Here is a 27,238-nt window from a genome sequence, read left to right as displayed (position 1 = left end):
AGGCCTGGACAAGACACCCGTCTGTTCTAGTGTCTGTTTCTGTATGGTTAAACCATGAGGGGGGAGAAGAAGGGAGGCAGGGGAGGGAGGAAGGAGAATGTCTAAGAATCTGAGTGTGTGTGTGTTGGAGAGGGGGCGTCAGCTCCTTTTGCTCCATGTAACCCCACACATCCTAGTCTCTCATTCCAGAGTGCTGTCCCGTGCGCCACTAGAGGGCACTCTTGTTCTACACAACAGCACCGGACAGCATTTTCCCAACCCCCGTCCCCCCACCCCGCGACCCCTCCGGCGCGGGCTCCCAGGAAGCCAGAGCGCGTGCGCCGCCCCCACACCCGCACTCGGTCTCCGCCACCCGGCCCTGCGCTTGGCCTCCCGGAGGAACAGACCGCAGGGTCAGTCAGAGCCCAGCAAAACGGCGTTGCGGTCCACTTGGCAGCCACCCCCCCACCCCGCCCCAAATGTGGCCAATATTAAGGAAACGTGCGCAGCCGGGTTTCGATTCCCGCCGGGGTGCGGGCTTCTCGGCCCGCGTGCAGGGAGGGGGTCGGCGCAGGTGCGGGGCTGGCGGCGCCCGCGCGACCCGGCGTCCCAGTCCTCCGCGTCGGCCGCGCACCTGTGTGCGCTTTACAGGCCCTCCAGGCCCGGCTGCTCCTCGCGGCCCCCTCGCTGAGTTAGGAAGCCGGTCTCTGCAGCTGCCCTGCCCTTCGCCAGGTCAGGGGCAGGTTAGAGCCTGGAGGGTTTGAGGACAGAGGGGCCTTCCTCCTCTCCCCTGCTCCGGGAGAGGCTGTGCATCTGGGGTAGCTTAGAAAGGAAGTTCCTTTGAAATGGCCAGGAGTGATCGCAACCCCGCTGACTAGGGCCCCTCTGGAGTAGCCGCGGGTTAGTGTCGCCCTTCTCACTAGCCTAGCTGGACCAGAGGCTTAAGGATGCTTATTACCCTCTCAGGGGTACTCCTGCCTCTGGGGTTGTGGGAAGGATGACTTCCAGGTGTGCCCTGAAGCTTTCCTCCTCTGTGTTCTTTGCCTTGCCTGGAATCTGGTAGATTCTGTCAAAAAGTCTCCTCTTCCCTCCAGGGCCCACTGGATGTGGCCTCCTTCACAGGGTCTTATCTGATAGCCCCCGGCTGGAAGGCAAGCATATTAGCCGCCCGCTCCCCCTTTAGCACCGGTCCTGCTCAGCTTTATTTTATCTGTGCGTTGGAGTCATTTTGCCTGTTAGACCAAACTTGTTTGCATTTCTTAATTTTCAAGAGCATACGGTTCAGTGCCTTCTTTCTTACGAGGCTAATTCTAATTAATGTTGGTCAACCTCGCTAGGACTTCTCCTGATTGGACACTCTGACCCCTTCCTCTGTTGTTAAAGAGAAGAGACTGTGCAAGAGAGAGCAAATGGAGATGAAGGCTTCCTGTTCCCCTCTCTCCTCTAGGAGCCCACATCATGTGTGAGGTTCCTGGCCACAGAGACCCTTTGAGGCTGATAAGATCATATGCCCTTCATCCTATTCTTTGAGGGGCATGTTGAAACAATGAGGAGTTTTGATCTAGCTTCTGTATCACAGAGCAAACTCTAGGACTCCTTCATCCAAGCAGAGCTGGGGGGATTTTATAGGCAAGTTGTTAGAGATATAGACTTTTCCTGTTTGCAGTTAGGTTTGGGGGTCATGATTTGATCTGTGTTCTAGCCAAGTGGTGTAATAATGGTCCAAGCCATAATGGGATTCTATCATGTGTCTCTAATGGCTTAAAGTAACTTAGCACATTTGGCAGACAAGATGAGAGCCCAGCTACGGAACCTGGATTTATACTGATATTGTTAATTCCCAACAGATGAGGAAATCATCTGGGGGCAGTTTGGGAAGAAAATTTGATTCTGTGACCATCTCAAAGCTCCATGTCATAGGCATATCACACTCAAACCACAGGACACAATAGGAACCAGCTATAAAAACCATGGAGAGACTTTAACATGTGGTTCACTCTGCTCCCTTCCCATTGTAAAGAATTGGTGCCATGATCTCCAACATTCATGAGCGGTGGAGAAGGGGCATTACTCACATTCCTACTATTCTTTGTGTTGTACAAATTCAGCTGTAGCAGTCCTTACCCATGTAGACAGAAACCCAGACACATGCAAATGTGTGGTCAGACACAGTATAATTAAAAATTACACGAAGAGAGAGACAGGAAAATCACACCTCTCAGCCTGAATTTTGAGGTCTTCTGTTCTGGCTCTAGCATATTTTTGTGGCCTTTCCCACCACCCTACAAAGCATCTTATATTCCAATCATGTAAAATGATTTGCCACTACTCACTCCCTCCTTGAACTTTTGTACTTCTGAACATTTAGTAAGCTCATCCCACTACCTGGGATGGGCGTTGAACTTCTGTACTTCTGAACACTTAGTAAGCTCATTCCACTGCCTGGAATCTCCTTTTGGTCTAGCATTTCCTAGATGTATCTCTCATTCTTCCAGCTCCTGCTCAATGGCCCTCAGCCCTGAGGACCTCCCAGACTACCAGGTTAGAATTCATCTCTTCCCTCCTTACACTCCCTTCTCCCATATATACCCTCTGTGGTCTGTCTTGTCTTCGAGTATCCTCTGTGATGAGAGATCAGGTCACCAGCCCTAATTGTGTGGAGCTGGAAGATGCAGTGTGGGGTGAGAAGCATCTCCCTGGGGCGCCTGGGTAGCTCAGTTGTTAAGCGTCTTCCTTTGGCTCAGCCCCACATTGGGCTCCCTGCTCGGCAGGAAGCCTGCTTCTCCCTCTCCTACTTCCCCTGCTGTGTTCCCTCTCTCTCTGTCTTTTTCTCTGTCAAATCAAAACTTAAAAAAAAATTTTTTTAAAAAGAAGCATTTCTTTTATGGACAGTCTGTAGGTGGGATGAAGAGAGTCCGGCACAAGGGTAGGAGTGTGTGCACGCATGCACGTGGACAGGCGTGCAGATGGGTTTTCCATATATAAAAGTATGAGATAAAGTCCAGAAACCACACCCAAAATTAGCTTTCATTTTAAAGTCATGGCTCCCTGGACACCTATTCAAATATGTTAAATCAAAGGGATAAATATCTCAGTTTTACAGGATTTTGAGAAAGTGCTCCCTGTAATACTAGGTGCACTGGTGCACCCTCAAAAGTGAAAAGTAAGACATCCCAGGTGGCACAGGCTCTCTTCCAGGGTCTATGGATGTCAACATGCAAAGTGCAGCGACTCTCAATCATTCTGGCAAAGATGAGCAGGCAAGAGGTAGTCTGCCAAGTGATTGTGTTGGGCAGCTGGTCCACCATTTGGGGCTCCAGGCCCCTGGTCTGCAGTAAGCTACATGTCGTCACGGGCTTCCTGATGCTTGGCTGCCAAAGAAATACTGATTCAGGGCCTAGGCCCCGCCACAGGGACGAGCTAGATTAAGACTTTTCAGTTCCCTGTGGCTTGGGTTTGTCTGTCACACAAACCACAGCCTCGGGAGGGTGTGGAGGAAGAAGAAGACAAGGGCCATTTCTTTCCAGTCCTGCAGAGCTGCATATTCTGTGTCCTTACCCCTCAGTTTAGAGTAACTGCTGCGAAGCCCATGAGCTTTAGCCTCAGGTGCCCATTTACCAGTGTTTCATCAGGGTGATCTGGAACAGAATGGAAATCTCTGCCTGCAGCGAGAGTCCCCAAGTGAGTGAAGGTAGGGAGGGGAGACCACAGCCTTGATGGACAGCTGTGCAGAGAGATTCCAGATTGCTGGAGCGAGTTGCAAGAAAATGTATTCCGAAGCCGAGAGCAAATGAAAAACTCTCAGAAAACAACCCCGAGTGCAGAGTGAAAACCCTGAATTCCTAAACATCTTGGTTTAAGATGTCAAGTCTCTGTAAAGTATAAAAGCATTTTATAATCTTCTAATCTGCACAGGGATCTGTACATTACTAATCTGGAAGTTAAAACAAAACAAACAATAAACCCTTTGAGGAGCTGTACACATCCTTCCACTTAGTCATAGAGAACGCCCAGGGGCTCACGGCATGTTCGCACCTTTGGCAAAATGGCTTAGTGCCTAAATGAAGGCTAGAATCTGGGTGAAATAGAAGATGCAAATCAGCTGGGATATTGTTCCAGCATTTTCTGGAGCCACAATTGTTCGCAACCTTGGCCACATATTTGAATCACCTGGGGAGCTTTAAAAATACTGGTGCCTGGGTCCCAGCCCAGAGAATTTTGGTTTAATTGGTCTGGGGTGTGGCTTGGGCACGGGGCTTTTTAAAGGTCCCAGGTGATTCATCTCGAAGCCATGGTTGAGCCCCAGGGGTAGGAGAGGGAGTGGGAACATGTTTGCAAGTTGGGTGAGAGGAGATGCAAACAGCTTTCTAACCATCACATTCTGAAGTCATTTTGAATAAAAAGAGCCTTTCTCACTGTTTTGGAGTAACATGTCAAGAGGCCAGTTTTTTTTTTTTTTTTTTTTTAACCTAAAAGTAAGATGGGAACTTTTCAAAGGCAAATTTTTTTGGCTAGTCTGAAGTGAGCATTTTTACTCTTTCAAGAGAACTGCTTTCCTTCATGCCTCCCCTCCCCGTGCCTCCACCAGGGAGATGAGCATTCTCCTCAGTCCCTACAGGGAAGCGTGTGTGCAGCACTTCCCAGGAGGAATTAAGACTAGAATCTTGAATCTGGATGAAGCATTTGCATAGATAACGAACTCTGCATTTCTTTAACATTAAAAAGGAAAACTCGGTGCTTTTTTTGAAGAGCAAGTTCTCAAACGCATTTCAGTCTCTCTCAGGCCTGGGCTGTGGCACAGAGAGTTCCCTACAAACCAAAGGTGGTTCAAGCTCTTTCCAGGCGAGAGGAACCCAAGAGGATTAAATATGTCATTCAGTACTTTCACGGCATTTTCCAGATAGGTCTATAATTATTTACTCAGATCAGGCTGTATACGTTGGTTCTGGCTACTGTCTCTTTTGAACCACAGAACCACAGAACACCCTGAAATGAGCACAAGGGTGAAAAGAGTCCAAATTCTCTACGTCCCAATGAGTAGTTAAGCTTACATTAACTAGAGATGTGTAAGGCTCATCTCTGTGTAGTTACTTCTCTGTATTTTTTCTACAAATTGACTCAGAGCCTTGTGCAAGTATTTTTATAAATATGCATACTCATATATATTTACACTTCTAAATGTAATATGCATAATATGCATACTCATATATATTTACACTTTCACAGTGTCCATTTCAGACTTTCTCACCTGGAACTCTAGCTTGAACGCTGCTGTGAGCCTAAGTACGACTGCCCTGCTCACTTGCCACCGGCTGGCAGATCTCCCCCAAGCCCACACCCTTCCTTGCCACAGGCACTAGGGCCTCTGGCTCGTCTTTCCTCCTGGAGGGCTCTCAGTGCCCTTCTAACAGGGCTGCCGATGAGGTGATGGCATTGGCACAGCAGGGCCTTTTCCTCCAGGTAAAAGAGGTCTTCATTCTAATGTCTGCTTTTAAAAAAAGGATCCTCTTGGGGCGCCTGGGTGGCTCAGTGGGTTAAAGCCTCTCTGCCTTTGGCTTGGGTCATGATCCCGGGGTCTTGGGATGGAGCCCTGCATCGGGCTCTCTGCTCAACGGGGAACCTGCTTTCTCCTCTCATTCTGCCTGCCCCCCTGCCTACTTGTGATCTCTGTCAAATAAATAAATAAAATCTTAAAAAAAAAAAAAAAAGGATCCTCTTTTTCCTGACTTTTTAAAACCAGCACCTGATACCCTGTATGGATGGACAGCTTCCGCACCCACTTTCAGCTCCAATAGCACTAGGGACAGCCCTTACCTCTTACAGAATATCAAAACGCATTCCAGAGGCACTGAAGAAATAAACATAAAAAATGAAACAAAAAAGAAACTAGAGGAAAATAAAGATACATATTTATCTGATTTCAGGACTATAAATACATAGACATATGAGTAGGATGGAAGAAACCACAAGGCAAAAGATATATAGACTTAACTATATCTTATATATCATTATTTTGTTTCTTATATAAAAAGGGAATACTTCTGTATGTCAAGATAATATCCTAAAAATGAAACAGTTGGAAAAATAGCAAATACAATACTGGGGAAATATTTTAACACATCTGATAGGTACCAAAGTGGAAATTGCCTCATGTTAGAAAAAACTTACAAATCATTAACAAAACAGATAACAACCCAATTGAAAAATAGGCAAAAGACATAGAAAATGCCTAAAAGCAATACTAAGAGACATGAAAAAATTTTCACCTCACTAATACTCAAAGAATACAAATTAAGATGACAGCATTATTTTTCATTATGAAGTTGGCAGAGATTTAAAAATGTTACTTTTCTGTGTGATGAGGCAAACTGAAATAACAAAATGTTCACACTTCCTACTCCTTCTCAGACCTCCACCACTGAGCTTGTCTGAGGTAAGAAAATTGAGCAGTTAATCATAGGAGATAAGGTTCTATAGCTCAGTGGATTCCAAGGTGAACAGAATAGTGAGCAATCTGGAAACCAGGCCATTTGAGGAATGGCTGAAGGAGTTAAGTGTTTAGCTTGGAGAGTACAACTCTACAGGGAGACACTGAAAAATTATTACAAAGAAGGTATGGATTTACTGTGCTTAATTTTTCTAAAGCAAGGGGAGAAATGGAAGAAAACATCCTTTGGCCACATACAAGGAGGCTCTTTCCTACCATCAGAGCTGTCAAGTCCCAGAGTGGGCTGACTCAGGACATAAGCAGTCTCATCAAACAGAAGCTGACAGGCTTTCTGTCAGGAATGTTCTAGAGGAAACTTCTTGATTGCTAAGAGTACTCTCAAATGTATTTCTCCTCTATAAAGTCATCTTTTAATAACTGCAGAATTTTTATAACATGGTTTATTTTAAGAAGAAACTAATTTAAATGATCCCAGACAAGTGAGAGAATGGAAACCTGCACAGAGTGGGTCTGGTCAAACAGAATTCAGAAACCCCATCATCATCATCAGGAACTAGTATCAGCAGTGTAGAACTTACACACTTACGTGTCTTGAGTCTGCTGAGGTAAGTTGTTTCTAAGTATGTGAGTGAGATGTCTCGGTATAGAATTCTTAGGGTTAAGACTTTTCCCCAAGCTCCTTTTCCCAGATCTATCCATGCCCAAAAATAAATGTGGCGCTTCTAGTCATCTTTAGAGGCTGTGGTAGGTCAGGCGGTGGCCAGTTCAGCCCTCACACTCGCCAAACTCTGAATCTGGAGATGAAGTATCATAATGTGGTCTGTTCCAACAGGGTCATGTAGATATTTTTAAACTCTTAGCACCTGGGTGTTAACTTGTGTATTTTCAGAACTATTCTGTTTGGCTAACATCAAATGACACCCTTCTAAAGGCATGCCGTTAGATGCCAATGTTTTTCTTTGATATAGGATTTAATGAATATGAAATCAAAACAAAAGTCATATCCTGGAGAGATGGAAAAAATAAGCAGTATGCAGAAAAGAAAAAAATATGTTCATTTCTTCACAGAACAGGCAATAAGATTCTAGGTTCATAGGAACCTTAAGTTTCTTTCAGCTAACATCATGACAGCTATGCAGATATGAATATGAAGATACAGATATGAATATGAATATGTGTCATGCAGATATGAAATACAAACATTTAATATGGAACCTATTAGCCCTGAAGCAGAAATTCTCCACACCTCTCTCATGTACCACCCACAAGCCACTTCCTGTTAGCTGTTTGTTTCTAATAGCAGAGATGAACTCCTCGAGGACAGGGACCTCAGAATCCCGTTCCCCCTTTCCCCTAAATACTCTATACTGAATAGCTTTTTTGAAGGCTATTGATGGCGTGGATTGGCATGAGGAAGATCAAGAAACATTCTGAGATGAAGCATTCACATTGAACTTCATGTTCAGACATTTTCCCCTAGTTTATCTACTTGGGATTCCTCAGCTCTTTGTAGTTATTGGACTATAATTCATTTAAAATTTCAGCTGCATTACTGGCCACTGCACAACAGACTGCTGAAGGGGAACAAGTCATGTCTGGCACAAAGTAGGATCTCAATAAAAGGTGATAAATAGATGAAAACATATGAGAAGGCTCATATGCCAGCATCTTTCCCTCAGAGATGTAACTCTGGGCTTGAGCTCCAGTAGGGGAAAGGGAGTTAGCTAGCAGTGCTTATGTGTATAGGGTCAGAATGTCCTTTGTCAAAATTGTTTTTTATAGGTTTCAAATTAAACCAATTTATAGTAAGTGCTGGCATTTAATAATCCTTTTGTCTGAGAAGAGCATAGAAGAAACAGAAGGGAAATCACCAATTTTGCAAAGAAAAAAAGCTTTTATTAAAATTCTATATGACTGGGAAAAAGAATCTTAGAAGCAGCTCACAGAAGACTTTTTAAGAAGGATCTGGAATTAGGACTTCTGAAGAAAAGTTAATGGAACAGAGGTGAGTTGGCGTAGAGGAGAGAACATTGCTGAGTAACCTGATACTCTTCACATTCATTCTGTGAACAGCTTATGATGAAATGAAAGCAGACAGTATTGTGATAGCGTTCAGTGATCCGTACTGTATGTTTGTCAGTATGTCACTATAATTTTATATTGCTGGACTACTGGGGTAGCACAATGTTGAGGAGAGTACACTGGATTTGGGACCAGGAAAATTGGGTGCTAGATACTTTCTAACTCTATCACTTAATAGTTGTGTGACTCTTGAGGAAGTCACTTAATGTTCTAAGATTTGGTTTCTCCAACTCTAAAGTGTGAGGGAGGCAGGGATTGTTCTACTTTCTTCTTGGTGCTCTTCAGAGGGTCAAATGAGATAATGGCTCTTAAAGTCCTTTGTTATCTATAAAGTCCCAGCCACAGTGGGTCACAGTGTTCTTACAAAATTAAGTGTTTGGACAAGATTGAAATTGTGGGCACTCATTTCCCAGAGGTCTTTATACCTAGAGTATCGTCTAGTCCAGATGGCTTTGCCGTAGACTATCTAAGGGTAGGGAGAATGAAGCAGATCACTTCAAAATGCCATTCTGCCCCAGGATTCTTAGTAGCTGCTCATTCCCTCAGGTTACTGTGTCAGAATAGAACGGTCAGTGTGATGAAGGTTGTTTCCTTCTTTTCTAATTTTTGGATAGTTTTCCCTTCAAATGGAATTAAATTAGACATATAGGGCAGGACATTGGGATGTGAGCAAACACCCGCTCTTGGTTTGACTTTTCAAAACGTGAGTCCTGTTTTTTGATGTAAGTTGACTTCTTTGGCCCAGCTTCATGTTGTTTCCTTGTTTGTTGAAAGACACTGGAGATTATTTATGTCTTGGATGGAATCGATTCCCTAGAGGACAATGCTCACTGATTTGTGATCGCATCAGGCATTGGGCAGAATCTTTCCTTTGTGGATACAGAGATGCCCCAAATGTTCTCTTTGACTTCTCCAGAATGGGAACCATTATTGTCTTGGATATAAATGGTCAGTCTTCCTCCCAGACAGGTGAGAAACCAGGGAACAGGACAGAGGATGGACCTTCAGCTTGGAGATTTTCTGGAGGAAAAACTAGCCCAATATTACTGCCACGTCCTCTTACAGCACAGCCTCTTTGTGTGGCCTTTTAGTGGCCTGAAGAAGCTACTTGGCTGGTGACCATCGGCTCCAAAAGTGAAGTGGGAGTGGGGGAAGGAGAATAGAAGAGAAAAATCGAATTTTACAGTTCAGTGGGAAGCAGAGCTCTTTTAGCTCATCCTTCCACTGAGTGAGAATCTTGGAGCCCCTCTCGGTTGGCCATGGCCACTCACTCTCTGAATAATAGGCTACCTCCTCACAACCCTGTCCTCAGTCACGCCAGATGAGCCTTTGGAAAATGAGCTCTTTTTGTGGTGAAATCTTTCTCTTTTAAATTATACTCCCTGGTTTGCTGTCACTTTAGAGGATTCTAGGCTAAATCTATTTTCTTTCACTTCACAGTCCCTGAGTATCTAAAGAAAGTCCTTATGATTTGCGTTATTTTTCCTCTCTGAATGAAATCTCCCTATTTCCTTCAGCCATCCTTACAGAATATGTATTCTAGACACAGAACCCCCTCCTCTTGTACACACTATAGTTTTTGAAGCTTCCATTCTCCTATCCTATAGGGTATAGCTCACCCACCTTTTGTCTGATTCCAAGAATGAGAACTATTTCTCACATAGAGAGTTGATACTTGACTGGTGGGTCTTATGATGGGCTCACTCACTGAAGTGACAAACAGGAACCTTTATTTGTCGACTTGGATGCCCAGACTGTGCCTGATTAGCCCCTTAGGGGGCTTAATTGTGCAATGCCTGACATTCTTGAGCCCCAAGATCTCACAGAGATCCCTTTCCAGAGATTTCAAATATACCCAGCCCTGCTGACCACTCCAAGAGAATGAGAATTACCCCTTTGTTCTCAACCAGTCACAAATGTCTGCTGGTATCTCTCTACTCCTGAAATGCCAGGCCACAGTGTCTAACCGGTGACTTGAATGGCACACTGACTTGCTCTGTATCCTCTTTCTGGTTCCTCCAGACAAGAGTAATTACAGGTTCCTTAGCTCCCAGAGCTTTCCATTTTCTTCTGAGTTAATATGGCTCCAGGCTGCAGCAAGAAATTAGCAGACACAGAATACAGAATCTGGCCCCAGAGGCTTATAAAACAGAGAAGGAGACACCAAAGGCTGAAATCACTTCCTTGCATTTCCTTTCATCCTTTCCTGCAGAGTCTGCTTCACCAAAACCACACCCTTCCTGTGAGATCCCCATCTCAGAACCACCAAGGGCTCCTGCATGCATTAGTAGTTACTGAGCAGAGCGCTGGGGGCACTGAACATATACACGACAACCCCTGCCGGCAGCTTACAGTCCAAGATGGCGTGGCACAGGGTCAGAGTCAATGAGGTCGAGAATGGGAGAAGTGTCAAATTAGCAGTAGTTTATAGGAGAGAAATAGGTTTAGAGAATTAAGTGAAGGGCTCAAAGCTCCACAGTGAAGTAACGGCAGGATTAGGGCTGGAATCCAGTTCTCCTGAATTCCAATCCAAAACTCTCTTTAAAATGATATATGTAAAATCATAAGTACCTGACTGTATTTCTACAGTCTATACATATGTGCATGCATGGGTGTTTGAAATTTTCATTTCTATACATATGTGTATGCATACGTATATTTCATTTGTAGAAAGCTCACATGCTCTAGCTCCCCCACATGCTCTAACCTGATTCTCACAATTACCCCATTTGACAGGTAAGGGAGCCGAGGTTTGCCCACACGAGTAAATGGTAGCAACTAGATTCATAGCCAGACCTTCTGATTCTAGCTCCCTCCTCTTCCAACTGGCATAACATTTTTATTTGATATCAGTGGCCATTACCGAATCCCTCTTCAGGACCCCCATAGAATGAAATTCTCTTTTACCCTGTCCCCCTCTGATATTCTCAACAAAACCCCTAACACAAATTGTCACTGAGATGGTGATGAGGTAAGGTACAATAAAGCATAACAGGAGCACAGAGCACATCAGTAGCCAATGGGAGTCACCTCAGTCACTCTGCAGGACAGGTATAGGCAGGAGGGTCCGAGGTGTGGCCAGGTTCAAGCATCGGGAATAATCCTGGAGTAAACAGGGTTGGAGGCCCATGTCCTTGGTTGGTGGGGGAAACAAACTCATAAAATGATGCTACACTCTGATTACATTTCCTCCTGTTCCATGGTTTTGCATTTATACCATTTTTATTATAATCTTAACAAGCATCTTAGCAACACATTATCTTAAAAATCCGAGAAGACTCTGCTTTGGAAGAACATTTTAGAGATGTTAGAAAGAGAGCAATTGTTTACTTCGTCCCAGCCAGCTAGAGTCCCGAGTTGAGGAAAAGGAAGACAATGGGTATTTACCACACACCTCCTATGTGGCAGGAACTTCACACAGACTACTGTGTTTACTCCTCTCCCCATGAGATGAAGAAACTGAAGCCATATTATAGAAATTATGTAACTTGCTTAAGGACACACAGTCAGCAAATGGCCTGTTAGACTTAGGCATTTGGCTAGTTCCTTCCACGCTGTACACATGGTTTTCCCAGTGCTGGGAAGGCTCAGCTCCTAATCTCTGGCTCCAGAGGACCCTGAACGATCACAATCACTGCTTGAGGTGTCAGCCCTTCTGCAAGAAATGACTTTGCAGGTCACTAGTGAATGGCAGTGGAAACTTGAACACACTCATGATCCTCAGAAAATCAGCCCCAGGATGAGAACTTTAGAGCTGGAACGGACCTTACCAAACATACAGCAACTCTTGAATTTTGCAGATGAGAACACTGAGGCCAAAGGATTAGGATTAACTGATCTGCCAAGGTCAAACGATTTAGTGACTCTGGGACAAAAACTCGTTTTCCTGCCTAGGATAAAGACCAGGAATTCAGCATACTAGTCATGATTGACTGGGAAATAGAAAAAGAAGGGATAAAATATTCAAGAGTGTCTCCTGATACAGGTAGGATTGCGAGGAAAGAAAAGTAGATGCAATGTACATATAGCCAGAGAAAAGAGCCAGTATATGAACCAAAATTGAAAATACAGATCTAGGGTGGGCTGAAGAGACTCAGTAAGTGACTTCCCAGATTGTGTTTTGTTCCCGTTGCACATACAGTTGGAAGCCAAATGCAAGCCACCAAGGTTGCAGTGAAACAGCGAACAATTATAGCGCAAATAGTTGTGGGCAGCTGTGGGAGTGCAAGCCACCTGCTCCAAGTTTACAGCTTTGTTAAACTTGGTAAACATTAAAAATGTAATAGGAATGCTCCCAGTCTGTACAGCATCCCATACTCTTCCTGGGAGGCCTTACTCGGGGAGCTGAGGTGGCCTTGTCTTTGACCGGGCTCGTCTCCCTGTGGCCTAGAGCTGCTTTCTTTTGGTGGAGGTCAGTGTTGGCAACAGTCTCTGGTAGAGACAAAGGGAGGTAGGGAATATCACAGAATCATATATTTTTAGAGTTTGAGGGAATCACAGAGCCCCAGAAAATAATGTCTCTCCTAACATTCTGATAAGGAAACTTGAGATCCAAGAGGTGATGTGTCCAAAGTTATAAATTTAGGTGCAGAACAAACTCTTGATCTCTGAACTTTTGACCCTTTGTCCCCATGAGGTTCATAGATGCCGACAACAAGGGAGTTCTAGTATTACCTATTCATTACAGCTGAAAGGGGCATGGCTCTCAAGCCCCAAGGTTTTCACTTGTCACGTGACTAGGGGGTGCTATTGGCATTTAGTAGGCAGGGACCCAGGATGTGAATAAGTAGCTTGAAATGAGATCATCCTTCATAATGAATTGTCTTGCCCAGATAAGAAAAATTCCCTTGTTGAGAAATATTTTGTCTACCATTTGACTTTACAGTTGAGGAATCTAACCCTAGAGACAGGAACAGGCTTGACAAGGGTCCCAGAGGGAGTCAGCAGTCCCCTGACTCCATCCCACTGAGACCCCGAGTGAAATAGCAGCAGGAAAATGACAGCGCTAGATCCTTCCCTTTCCAGTTCCTGCTGCACTTGCTCTTAAGCTATTTCTAGGTCTGCACTTACTTGGACTTGAGCCCCTCCTGTCCATAGGGCTGCAGCAGATACTGGTGCACGAGCTTGTCCCTGAGAGTCCCAGCCAATTTGATTTTCTTTCTTGATCGGTGCAGGTTGATGATAAAAAGTGTAATAGACCCTCGAACATAGTTGTGGCTGAGATGGAGAAGGAGAAGGGTAAGATGGAGATAAGGTGGTCAGTTAGATGCTGCTAAATAATTTATAGACTGCACCAAACAGGACTGCCCCAGGAAAGGGCACTTATTTTATGATTCTTGACCACCCCTGACCTTCAAAGATAGAAGGCCTTGTTATTGTTTGTGGTTTCTTGCAGAGAAGATACCCGCTTCCCACCACACTCCTTTCATTTTTGTTTAAATATATTACAATGACTTTAGAAAACAAAATATCTTTTTCTGAGAATGAAAATAAAACATGCTGACTGCATGGGGAGAAAAGGGAAAAATACAGAGAAATACAAAGAAAAAAAATTCTCCTATAATCCAAGTATCTTGAGATATGATAAAATTTTGGTAAACATCCTTCCAGTATTTTTTGTTTATTAATTCAACATTAATTCACATATTTACTGAGTACTTTGACATATACATATATATTTCTCAGTTTTCATCTAATTGAGACCACATTGTTTTTTCAGTTCAAGAACATCTTAAACATATTCTCATCTTATTATGTTAGTGTATATTCTTCTACTTACAGAAGAATGCTAAATTCTTCACTTATATAAATGTACCATAATTTATTTAGTTAACCCCCTACCTTTGGGGACTTACATTTTTTCAAAATTTGCCATAACAAATTTACATATGCTAGTATATAAATTTTTTGCATGTCACCATTATTTCAAATAAAGTCCTGGAAGTTGGACACATTAGGACTAGGGGAAGGCACATGGCATGATTCCTAACCAAATCTTCTGGTTCATTCCCAGTGAAGCCTCTCCTTGTGGGAAGATTTTCTGTCCCTACTGTGTTGAACCCTAGAGATCACACAATTGGTTTTGGCCAATGAAATGTGGGTAGATGTGTTCAAATTTCTGTGCAGAAGTTTTATAAGGCAGCCTGTGTTTTGCCATGTCTCTTTTCCCTGTGCCAGAAGACCAACAATGTTCTCAAGAGAGGCTACTCTATTGACCTGTAACCCGGAATGAAGACGATGTGGAGCAGAGCCACAGTTGAGCCATGACAGACAGGTAGTATGCATGAGAAATACACTTTCTTATCAAAAGCCATGGAGATTTGTTGGTCCTCCATTATCATGGCATAACCTTACCTATCCTGACTGATACACACATTTTGCTAACACTGATGTTAACTGCCTAGAAAGCTTGTACCAATTTGCTCTGTTCAACTACCTACAAGAGCACCCATTTCCTCATACCCTTAAGAATAATGGATATTTCCTTTGCCTTTGGGGACATGTCTTGAAAGAAGTTATTTCTTTCAAGACATGTCCCCAAAGGCAAAGGAAATAAAAGTGAAAATGAACTTTTGGGACTTCATCAAGATCAAAAGTTTCTGCACAGCAAAGTAAACAGTCAACAAAACAAAGAGGCAACCCACGGAATGAGAGAAGATATTTGCAAATGACATTACTGACAAAGGGCTGATATTCAAGATCTACAAAGAACTCCTCAAACTCAACACACACAAAACAGATAATCATGTCAAAAAATGGGCAGAAGACACGAATGGACACTTCTCCAAAGACATACAAATGGCTAACAGACACATGAAAAAATGTTCATCATCATTAGCCATCAGGGAGATTCAAATCAAAACCACATTGAGATACCACCTTATACCAGTTAGAATGGCCAAAATCAACAAGACAGTAAACAACATGTGCTGGAGAGGGTGTGGAGAAAGGTGAACCCTCTTAAACTGTTGGTGGGAATGCAAGTTGGTGCAGCCACTTTGAAAAAGTGTGGAGATTCCTTAAGAAATTAAAAATAGAACTACCCTATGACCCTGCAATTACACTACTGGGTATTTACCCCTAAGATATTGATGTAGGGAAAAGAAGGGCCATCTGTACCCCAATGTTCATAGCAGCAATGGCCACAGTCGCCAAACTGTGCAAAGAACCAAGATGCCCTTCAACAAACAAATGGATAAAGAAGATGTGGTCCATATACACTATGGAGTATTATGCCTCCATCAGAAAGGATCAATACCGAACTTTTATATCAACATGGATAGGACTGGAAGAGATTATGCTGAGTGAAATAGTCAAGCAGAGAGAGTCAATTATCATATGGTTACACTTACTTGTGGAGCATAAGGAATAACACAGAGGACATTGGGAGATGGAGAGGAGAAGTGAGTTGGGGGAAATTGGAGGGGGAGACAAACCATGAGAAACAATGGATTCTGAGAAACAAACTGAGGGTTTTCGAGGGGAGGCAGGAGGGGGGTTGGGTAAGCCTGGTGCTGGGTATTAAGGAGTGCACGTATTGCATGGAGCACTGGGTGTGGTACATAAACAATGAATTTTGGAACACTGAAAAAAAGATAAGATAATATAAAATAAAATTTTAAAAAGAGAGTAAAGGATATTAACCTTTTAAAATACTCTTATCAATCTGAGAGGTGATAGTGGGATTTTGTGTTGTATTAATTTGCATTTTTTAAAAAATTCATGCTGAGGGGCAGCATTGTTTTCATTTGCCTGTTTGCCATTTTATCTCTTCTTTTGTGAACTGGCTATTCATGTCCTTTGCCCATTTTCTTATTGATTTATAAAAACTATTAAAGATAGTGATCCTTTGTCTGCATGTATGTTGAAAAATTTCCCCCAGGTTTCTTTGATAAATTCAGTTTGTTGACATTGTATTCTGATGTATGAAATTTTAAAACTCTTAGATAGCCAAATTTATTGATCTTTTTGATTTCAGCTTTTGCTGTTTTACCTACACCAAGATTATAAAATTATTCGCATTTTGGAATCCTTTTAAACCAGCACAGGATGTTCAGAAGCCTGGAAGAACTATATGCCTACATGCAAGAGCCTTTCAGCATGTATCAACAAAACTATAATGATTTCCTTCTTTCTTGTAGGAAAAAAGACTTTGTTTCTAAGGGGTCCCCTAGGGCCCCATCTGGATGGGTTAATGAGAGGAAACAGGAGAAATGACCCAGTCCTGCCTTCAAAGGAGAAGTTTAGAGAAACTCTAAGTCAACTTTGCCCAGAGGAAAATATCATTCCTTGCAGAAACAGCATCCCTTAGTCTCTGGGTCACTCACCTCTGCTTCTAAAGGTGCTAATTAAGAGTAGAGTGACTAAGAACAGGTCAACATGATAACTTGGGTTGTTTCTGTTTTTTAATAAAACAGTTGCTAGGACTCATCCTGAAGACTTTGATTCCATCTGTTTGTGATGGGAGCTAGGAATGTGTGTGTGTGTTGTGTGTGTGTATATATAAGTCTTTCTAGGATATTTGGCAGATGAGTTGAGTTTGGGAACCATTTGCCTAGAACAATCCATTAAGGTTAGAAGAAGAATTCCCAAAGCATATTCCATTGACTTTGTGTCAGATAATTTTCCTTACATCTGTAGGAGGGCACATTACTGTGTTTGAAGGCTTTCTGAAGGCCTGCACTGATACTCTGATAAATTATTATATGACTTTTCTCCCTGGTTCCTTCTTTGGTCCTTCTTAATCTTCTGAAGCATGTGAAGTAGTTTTTGGAGCCAGCTGAGTTAGGTCAGAAAAGAATGCCCATTAACTGAGCAGACTTGTGTCACCGGAGCTCAGAAGATGCTGCTAGCCGGCGTCCTGCATTTGCTGTTAGAAGAACACCAACTATATTCCATTGGTGGGCTTTAAGCTTAGCTTTGCTGAGGAAATTGAGCGAAACACCATTAACTACAGGTACTCTGGGCCTCAGTGTGAGCAAAAGTAGGCATGCCTGGGCACCAGTTTTGCCAGACTGCGGTAAACTCTTTTGCTAACTACAATCAGATAACCTCAAAGGCCATCAGTGGAGGAGGGAGAGCCTCATGCTTGCATTGAGTTTTTCCTCTGCAGAGCTGGGGCAGGATGAGCCCTGGGAGACTGAAGAGGAGAATGGTGGGATGCGGGGAAGTGGTGGGTGGGAGGGAGACCTGAAATCACAGCATTGCCGCAGGGAAAGCCGTCTTTTCAAGCTGCTTGGCAATGGTCTGATTTCCATTTACATAGTTCCCCTGGGAGAGACAAAGCAGTACTGAAAGCCAGCTCAGAGACCCCTGAGCAGAGGCTTTCACAGAATCCACGGAGCTCCCTCAGGTAGGAACTAGCATTGAAGATTGCCTCAGCCATCCCTTCTGCTTGGCTGAGGGGCAAGGATGTTAAGCAGAGGTCATTTGGCTATGAAAATACATTCTTGGCTGGGGAGTGTAGCACCAACCTGAAAGTACTGTGTCGAGAATCCAGAGTCCTAAAGAATATATATTCTCTGCCCACAGAAAAATAATCTGGAGGAGTATCTGTTGCCTATGAAGATAGGGTCTGACTGGTGGCTTTTGGTTCTTTTAGTGAATGTCCTTTCCTGCTTGGTAGAACATCTACTTTACCCCATGTCTCACTCATGGTGAGACTTCTTCCTTAGCAGGGAATCCATGCATCTGGAGTTCATCTTTCTGACTATTCTTTTGCTGCTTGACATCTTCTCTGTGATGCCATGGGGGTAAAAGGAAGTGAATCAAGGAAGGGAGGCTCAAAGTGGGGTATCCTCAATGTAAGAGGTGGGGGACATCATAGGGAGAGGTGCATTTTGACTTCCAGATAAAAAATAGTCACTGTTCTAGAAATGTCTCCAGTGAAGCTGGGAGGCAAGAAAAGGGAAGAGAAGATGGTGCTTTGGAATCCATGGTCATTTCCAGTGAAAGTCCATGTGTTTGAGAACCGGGTTGGTCCATTGTCTCCAAATCTAAGTCAAAGTTTTTGGGTTCGGTAAAAGTCAGACCATGTTTTGCCAAACATTTTTTCCCCTAATTTCAAAGCCCCTGTGTATTTTAAGGGAAATTTAATCCACATGTTTCTGATTCATTTACACTTAACTCATCAAAATATTGTTTTGTAAGAGTCATTTGATGTCCAAGAAGCCCCAGGAACCTTTTTTATGAGCCTTTAAAAAAATTTCTTCTAAAAAACAGGAAGTCATGTTTTGCCAATAATAAACAAACTTGAACCCCAAAAGGCTCAATTTTGCTTCAATATCCACCAGGTTCCAATTGGTTCTGAACTTGGCTTAAGACCTCAGCTCCTCCCCAGAAACATACATTGTTTCAGCCGAATGGTTTATAAAAAAACAAGTTTCCCAGTCAAAACGTATTCGTTCTCTGAACAAGAAGATCTAAGGTGAGAACTGCCATACTGCGGGCTCCTGATCTATTGACTCTAGAACAGAAGGCAGCAGAACACCTGCTGGTATTGGTGTGTGCAGGGAACTTTTGATCCTTAATTGATCATAAAACACGCCACTCTCCTAGGTCAGAAACAAACCACAATGTAAGAGAGTGCCATGAAAGGCAGTGAGGTATTCAAATAGAGGTTGCAGAACTGCCAAGGAGGTTGCAAAAGGAAATTCTGTTGTACAGGACATTGGGTCCAAAGATCTCTGAGGGTTCTTCCCAAGTGTAAAATTCTTTGCATTATTAATGTTGTTATTATTTGCATAGAGGGGTGATACCATAAGACTTCTGGAATTCAGTCTGATAATATAAGTGCAGATATCTGGCAAGATGCTCGGCACACAGCAAGTGCCCAGTCTACACTGGAGTGCAGGAGTTGTTTCAATAGACAGTCTCTCTGGATTGTTCTACTGCTAAGTTTATACTTTCTCACCCAATCCCTGTTTTGACCAAGGATATATATTTTCAGAGTATTGGTCAGGAGTGACTAGTGTAAAGCCAACATGCCCACTCTGGGACATTTCTGTGACCTTGAGTTGTTGACCATGAATAAACCAAGTGAATCAGCAGTGCTTCCTCATGACTGTCGTGGAATATGAGGGGTGCTGGCAGGGCACACGGCTTCCCAGGGAGAAGGAGCAGACACACTTGTCCTACCTTACCTATCTGGGGCACCTGACACCCACAGACATGGAGGAGATCTACAAACCCAGCCATCTCATGCATCCATCGTGGACTGACTTTCTAATAGGAACAAAAAGACCTTCCACCCTGTTCTTATCATTACAGCCATATGTGCAAGAGATCACTCAAGTCTCATCTTCCTTTTTTAATGGGGAAGAGGGGCGGTACTGACAGGAGCACAATGGCACTGTTTCCCCAGAGAGGTTCTGAAGTGGATTCCCACAGAAAGCAGAGGAGAGCTGGTGATTAGAGAGAATATTAAATCCAGATGATTTTAGTGACTTGTTTGAGGTCTCCTGCTAGTGAATGGTAGAATTCTTAGCCATTCTAGTACACCACCGCGTTCTGGATGACATGCTGATATCAAAGGGGAAGAGAGTAAGAACTGTAAATCATCCATGATGTCTTGATGCCCTGTTTCTGCATGCATGCATGCATTCATTCATTCATCAAACATTTCCTGAGGTCTTCATGTCAGTTTACCATATCAGACACCAAGAATACAAAAATGAATGAGACACTGGCCCTGAGTTCATGGTATATTCAGAATATTAGTGACAACTCCCCACAAGCATGTTAAAGAATGTGAGGATGAGCACTGGGATGAGACTATGTGAGGAGCCCTCTGTGAGGACATGGAAATCCTGCTAAGCCCACGACTACTGACATTTTCCCCCTGGTTCCTCAGACCAATAGTATAAAGGGCACAACTGATGTGTTTCCCAAAAGAGACAAAAGGTGCCAAGGGTAATATTTCTCTCTTGAAGCTGGGGGTCCTCCTTTTGAGTGGTTACCTCAGGGCCAGGGTGGAGACAAGGAGTACAATGTATCCTTGTGTGGTGATCAGATAACTCCAGCCAAAGCCATAAAGCAGTCACTCTCTGTCAGGTATTGGATTGAGCTTCCTGTTGAGCAAAAGGGACGTTGAAAGCCTCTGGCCTCAGCCCAAACCAGCCTCCTCTCATCCACAATAGGCACTTGTATCTACAGACAAGACAACTGGCCCCTGGCCCCACTATGTTCAGAGTGATTCTTTGAAAAATCTTATCATGATAAATTAATTGACTTGGCTCCTCTCTCATCAAGGAAGGAGAAGGAACGTCTATTGTAACCTGACCACTGGAGCTCTTTGTGCTATCCACTGCCCATGATCGGCCCCTGATAGGCCCACCGGAATGAAGTTCTGGCTGGAGGCACTGGCTTCCTCCTCCCATCCTCCACTGGCATTAAGAGAAAGAGTTCTTTTTCAGAGTTGCCTACTCTGCTCCTTAAACAGGAAGTGATGTAGGAAAGCCAAATATGGTCAGATGGGTTTGGCTTTAGGCTCTGTTTTCAGTTTTTACATTCCAATCCTCATGTTTTAAAATTTTATCTGCCTTTATTTATTTACTGATAATTATTTTTCCTGTTTATTTACAGACAACTTCAATGACAACCACTGCTTCCGATCAAAAAGAGAAGGATAGCCACACTGTACCACACTGATTGTTCTAAGTCCAGCCCACTAAAAAAAGGAAGCCTAGTCTTTATTTAACCTCCTAAGATTTAAAATAGTTGGAAAGATTTCTGAAATTCTGAAAATGGTTCTAAAGCTGGCATAACTTCCTTTGGGCTTTCCAGCTTGGGACACACAGGTCTAGGGCTAGGTTTCTAATGGGAGAGCTCTCCAGCGTGCACCTTAGAAATGTAGACTTATTTCCACAAGCTCTGCTGCTGGATCATAGGAACACATTTTGTGTCTCTAGCTTTGGTTCAGGTGTAGGTACACACAAAAAGCCTCGTGGGCCTTATCAACTGGAAGAGAGAAAATGTTCAATAAAAATTTGTTGGATGAAGAAGTAAATGAACAAATGGCATGTGTTTTTATGAACTTTTTGTGCATCAATCCTTTGAGAGTGAGAAAATAGTTTTACCTGGGGAAAAAGCTATTTATCAGAGGTCCTTTGAAACCTGCAAAGAGCAGGTATAATGACTCCAGAAGCAGTTTACAGTCAGTCTTTTAGGGGTCCCAAATGGTATGGAATTCTAAGAGAGGCCTGAAGCCTGAAGCCCCTCGGGAGTGGCTTTCTGCGACGTGTCTCTGAAGACTTACTTGTGGTGGTTTGTGCAGTGAGCATAAATCCTTAGTTTGTCCCGGATCACTCGGCCTGGCCGTGGCTTCCGTTGGAGCCCGGCCACATGCACAGCCAAGACTTTGGGGCCGATCAGGCGCTTGTAAAGGAGAGAGAGCCAGTAGTCCTGAGGAGAATAGAGAGGTGGAGGGTTAGAGAAAGAAGCATGTTGACTGTCATGAGTAAACATATCAATACATGGGCCAGAAACCACTTCTTACCAGGGGTACAGTGAATCATGACTAAAGAGACCCTAATCCTGTAAGCATGTCAACTCAATTAAGTGCTCACCTTGGGTTGATAATGAAATGGGTGTAAGGACCTATTTTATATTTTCATACTTTAGCAAGAGGCTTTCATTGAGGTTAAGCAAAAACCTTGTTGTTTAACCCTTAAACTGTCCCTGCTCTCCTTCCCCCAGGGGATTCACTTAAAAACAAGTCCTGGAAACCAGCTCCAGGTAACAAAGCCCAGATACAAGGCTGGGTCAGGCCAGGTGGAGACATCAATCAGTGGGGGGTTGCATACTGTCTCCCTGGCTACCAAGGAGTATGGGCCCCTGCCCTTTGGGAGCCTTTTTGGTGCCAATCCTAATCAAGGTGTAATAGGCTGGGTCAAATGTCTACTAGGGTAAATCATAACTCAATTGTCACCTAGCATCACTGGAGTTTCCTGTGTGTGTTAAAATCTCATTGGTCACCTGTGCTTGGCCAGGCCCTACCGCATGGCCTTTGCCCTTAAAAGCTAGTCTGTGAAACAGAGAAGGGTCGCCCTCTCTTGTAAGAGGTGCGTCCCGAACGTTTGGTTAGATTCTTGATGCTTGGCGCGAAATAAAGCTTTGCTTGACCTTCGCTTTATATCAGTCTCGCTCCTTTAATCACGGACCCATTATTGGGGCATAACAATGGGCACTGTCTAAGGTGACCTTTTCAACTGACCAAATGAATTTGGGAAAATTTAAGTTGGGTGGAACCAGACAGGCATGCAAAACAAATGAATCAAAGTTTTTCACATACGATATAATAACCTTTTGGGGCCTTACATTTTCAACTTTCTTTTCCTATGACTTGACTTTTGCACTGGTTTATGACTTGTCTTATCCTCCCAATATTGTCACTAAATACTATTAGTGTGGTGGGAGGGAGATGAAAATCCTCCAGGCAAGAGACCAGGGTCCTGGATTCCAGAGTCAGAAATGCAAACAGAAGAATATTTACAAACCATGGTGCTACTTCTTGGTCATCCTCAATAATTCTGAAATAAAAAGAATAATTCTAAACTAAAAGAATGTGATGTTTTTAACCATTCTGGCATCCATTTGTAACTGATTAATAAATATTCAATCTGTGATCCACACATGTATTTGAACTTACAAAGCCTATTCACTGCCACCTTAATTTCTATGGTATTTGCTATTATGATATTTTGTTTTTATACTTGATACAAGATATATTTTGTATTTGTTTTGTATTTGCTCTTATATCCAATTATGGGGTAATGACTTCAGTGTTTACAACTCCCCATGTAAAAAAGAGCTCCCTAATTTGTTTGGGGGCTTCCTCCCTCCCCATAATTCTGGAATTCCAGAACCATGCCATTCAGTGTGGACATGCTACTCAAGTTTTAAAGACATCATGCATGTTTTCTCAGTCTTCATCTTTCCAGGCAGAAATATTTTAATGATCTTCTTCTTCTTCTTCTTTTTTCCCCCCTTGTGTGGTCTTCTATAATATCAGCTGCTTAAAAATGTCTGTTGAATTGCATAAATCAGAACAAAGTCTCAAAGTCCCTTTGTTGGCAGAATAGCTTTATGTCTGCCCTGAATAGTGAGCTATAAGATTTGCTTAACCACCTAACTTAGTTAACTCTAAGTGTCCTCAGAATGGCTGTAAAATTTGGTCTCCTAATATTTAAAATGCCAAATATTTTATCACCATCAATCATATAAATGAAAAAAACTCATTGGTTCTATTTGCTCTTATTTGATGACAATTTCTGTATTTTTAATTTGCAGTAAACTTTGTGAAGTGATTATCACAGTCATCCCTGTTTTCAATGGGATATCCACCTTTTTCTTATTGATTTGTAATACATCTTTTAATATTATTGGTAAGAGTCTTTAGAATGTATATTGAACAAATATATTCCATCCAAGTTTGTAGCTTACTTGTTATCAATGTTTATGATTTTTTTGACATGGAAAATTTTTCAAGAAATTTTTAGATAAATATATCCATTTATTTCTTTTGATTTCTTTCACTTCTTTTATTCTTACAAAGTCCTTTCTCACACAAAGATCAGATCAATCTTCATTAATATTTCTTCTAGTTCTTTTTATATAATCATTTAAAAGTGTAACCTCTTGGGGGGTGGGAAGTTGGGCCAGCCTGGTGGTGGGTATTGTGGAGGGCACGTATTGCATGGAGCACTGGGTGTGGTGCATAAATAAGGAATTCTAGTACACAGAAAAACAATTAAAAAAATTAAAAAAATTATATAAAAAGTGTAACCTCTTAACTCATTGAAAATTATTAGCTGTATGGTACTAATTATTTTCTAAACTATTTACAACAACTAGCTGTAGAATCATACAGTTGATAACTTATTCCTAAACACATCTTGATCACGTACCAAGTTTTATATATATGTAAAAACATATAAATATATCTATAATATATAACATTATAATATATAATATAACATATTATATTATCAGTTTTACATCATTTTCATTATTATAGTTAGCATCTTAATATCTAGAGGTTCAAGTTCATTTCATTTATAACTTTTCTTTGTTCAAACTTTCTTTAGTCATATCCATTTATTTTTCCAAATGAACTTTGAAATCTTTTTGTCTTGTTTGTTGTTGGAGAGAAATTTGAGGCTAGTGTGAATTTTATTCTGTTTGGTTAGCTTATTTATTTTCTATCTTTTGTATTCTGCCAGAATGCTTATAGAAGTCATGTTTTATCCTTGATATTTGAACTTTTATCAGAAATGTGTCAATGTGGTTTTCTGCATTAATTTGCTGATATTTGGAGAGTACTTTTGATCAGAAAGACTAAGGCCCTTTTTTTTTTTTTAAACCTATGAGGATTTTCTTTAAATATAGCTTTGACTTTTTTTCTTTGTTTGCTCCACTCATGGTTTTAGGAAGACTCCTAAAACCATTGTTGTGAGCCCTCCATCCTGGGCCTGCACATCTGTCATCAGCTTTCTCATCACTTTTTAATCTTTTTGTTTTCCCTCTGCAACAGGACATCTCACGTTTGTCCTCTACATTTCCTCCAGGATCATTTCTGTCATTTACCAAGTCTAATGAGTATTTTAATTGTTATGACAATTTTCCTTTCCTTGTAATCTTGTCTCATTTAGCTTACCTGATTGTCTGGCACTGATTTAAAAATTGTTTTCCATTTTATGTGTACTGTGTATATGTTTTCCATAATACATGACAAATATTTATAAAAAAATTTTCATGTACATATAACTTACACGAGAGTTCTGAAGCATATGAGAACCTGCCACCCACCTGAAAGTCTACCTTAACACCCAGGCCGTGGCATCTTGTTAAGCAATTCTTCCCTTTCCCCATTTTTGTGTTTTCTATTCACATTTTAGTTCATATTTTAGTTTTATCCATACATTTGCTCCTAAGAAATATGTTATTTAATCTGTTAGCGTTATAAAAGTGGTATCATGCTGGATGTCATTTTCTGTGAGTTACTTTTTTCACTTAACATTATGCTCCTAAGATTTATCCAGGTTGTTATCTGTACTTATTGTTTATTCGTTTTCAATACTGTATGATACTTTATTGTGTGAACATACTACAATTTGTTTATCCATTCTTCTGCTGATAGATATTTGGGTTGTGTCCAGATCTTTGCTGTTATGAACAATGTGACTTTGAATATTCTTATTCCAATTTCCCAAGACACAAGTGAAGAAATCTGGAGAAGCATTGCTCCAACTGTGATTGGAAACCAGCTGCAGCCTCAGCAGCAGTGTTTCTCAGAAATACACATTCATAGACTTTATCCCAGACCTACTGAATCAGAATCTCCAGGGGGCGGGGCCCCCAAATTGTGTGGCTTTCTAGGTAATTCTGATGCGCATGAAAGTTAAAGAAGCGCTGTTCTACTAGAGTACATACCTAAGGGTGGAATTGCTGTTTCATACCCAAGTAGACAAAGACTCAACTTCAGAGTAAGGCCAAACTCTTTTCCAAAGTGATTTCAATTATTCCAATTTATAGTTCCTCCAGCAGCATCTGCATGAGTTCACTCTCCTTGCCAACACCTTTATTTTCTGACTGAATTTTTGCCAAGCCAGTGGGCATAAAATGTCTAGCTCTTTTTGTGTGTTGTTTAAGAAGTCCTTCCTCAGGTCCAATTCATAGATACTTTATATTCTTTTATAATTTAGAGGGTTTTTTTCCCCCTCTAATCATTAAATCTTTAATCAATCAGGAATTGATCTGCTGGTGTGGTGTGTGAGGTAGGTATCTAACTTCATGTTTTTCCTTGTGGATAGTCAGTTATACCAGCATCATTTACTAACTAGTCTCTTCTTTCTGTAGCAGTCCGCAGTGTCCTCTGTGTCATCTATCAAACTTCCATATGTTCATGGGTTTGTTTCAGAGCTCTCTATTCTGTCTCACTGTGCTGTCCTGTATCACTGCTGCACTGTTTTAATTACCATTGTTTTACATATGTCTTGACATCTGGTAGAGCAACATCTCCTATCTTATTCTTCAGGAATGGCTTTGCTAATTTTGGGCCTTTACTCAGGCACAGACATTTCAGAATCAGATTCTTAAATATCTAAACAAAATCTGCTGGGACTTGGGAATTTCATTGAATTTACAGCTCAAATGAGAAGAGTTTACATTTTTATAATATTGAGTCTTCTCTCATAAATACAGAAGGCAGTGAAAAGTAAACGTCTTCCAGTCAGGGAATCTTTTTTCCTTCTTTGTTTCTTGTTTATTTGTTTGTTTCTTTCAAAGTTCACAATCTAATTTTTTTCTATTAAGAAAGTATCCTAGATCTTTCACAATGAAAACAAATCTTGAAAGGAAGAGAAAACATGGAAATGTTTTCTGTTCAGGGACTGAAATCAGGAAACATTTTATTTTTAGGAGTTTTAGTTAACCATTTAGTAGTAAGCATAGCAATAAGGAGAATCTGGTGTTAAGCCCCAAACTTGCTCTGTTGGCACATTCACTGATTTTTCCATTTCTAGAGTAAGCACTTTCAAAGTGCTTCTATACTTCTTCTCTCCTTTTTTTTTTCCCCCTCTGCTTTTCCTTTTGGTATTCTCTGCAAACTATTTGTGATGATCTCTCTAATTCTATTTCCAAAAGTGTCCATGGATCTACAAAAGCTTTCTTTTTCTCACCTCCCACCCCACCGCACCCCACCCCACCTCCTGGAATTCATGGATAGAGTAC

The 27,238-nt window shown here is 41.9% G+C and overlaps 1 protein-coding gene across 3 annotated transcripts in view; it reads right to left on the bottom strand.

Annotated features, from left to right (window-relative positions):
* HPSE2 (heparanase 2 (inactive)) overlaps window positions 1-27,238 on the bottom strand; it is a gene marked incomplete at both ends in the record, with an annotated part of 697,942 nt that overhangs the window by 7,171 nt on the left and 663,533 nt on the right. For all 3 annotated transcript variants that reach the window (XM_080823263.1, XM_080823264.1, XM_080823265.1), the window contains 2 exons: window positions 13,580-13,726; window positions 21,765-21,910. In XM_080823263.1, the coding sequence (XP_080679389.1) occupies window positions 13,580-13,726; window positions 21,765-21,910 (293 nt within the window). The remainder of the gene's footprint in view (window positions 1-13,579; window positions 13,727-21,764; window positions 21,911-27,238) is intronic.

Source organism: Martes martes (assembly GCF_963455335.1).
Source record: "Martes martes genome assembly, chromosome: 14".
Taxonomy (NCBI): Eukaryota; Metazoa; Chordata; class Mammalia; order Carnivora; family Mustelidae; genus Martes; species Martes martes.
Note: the sequence above shows the minus strand (reverse complement) of the source record. Positions and strands in the feature narration are given on the sequence as shown.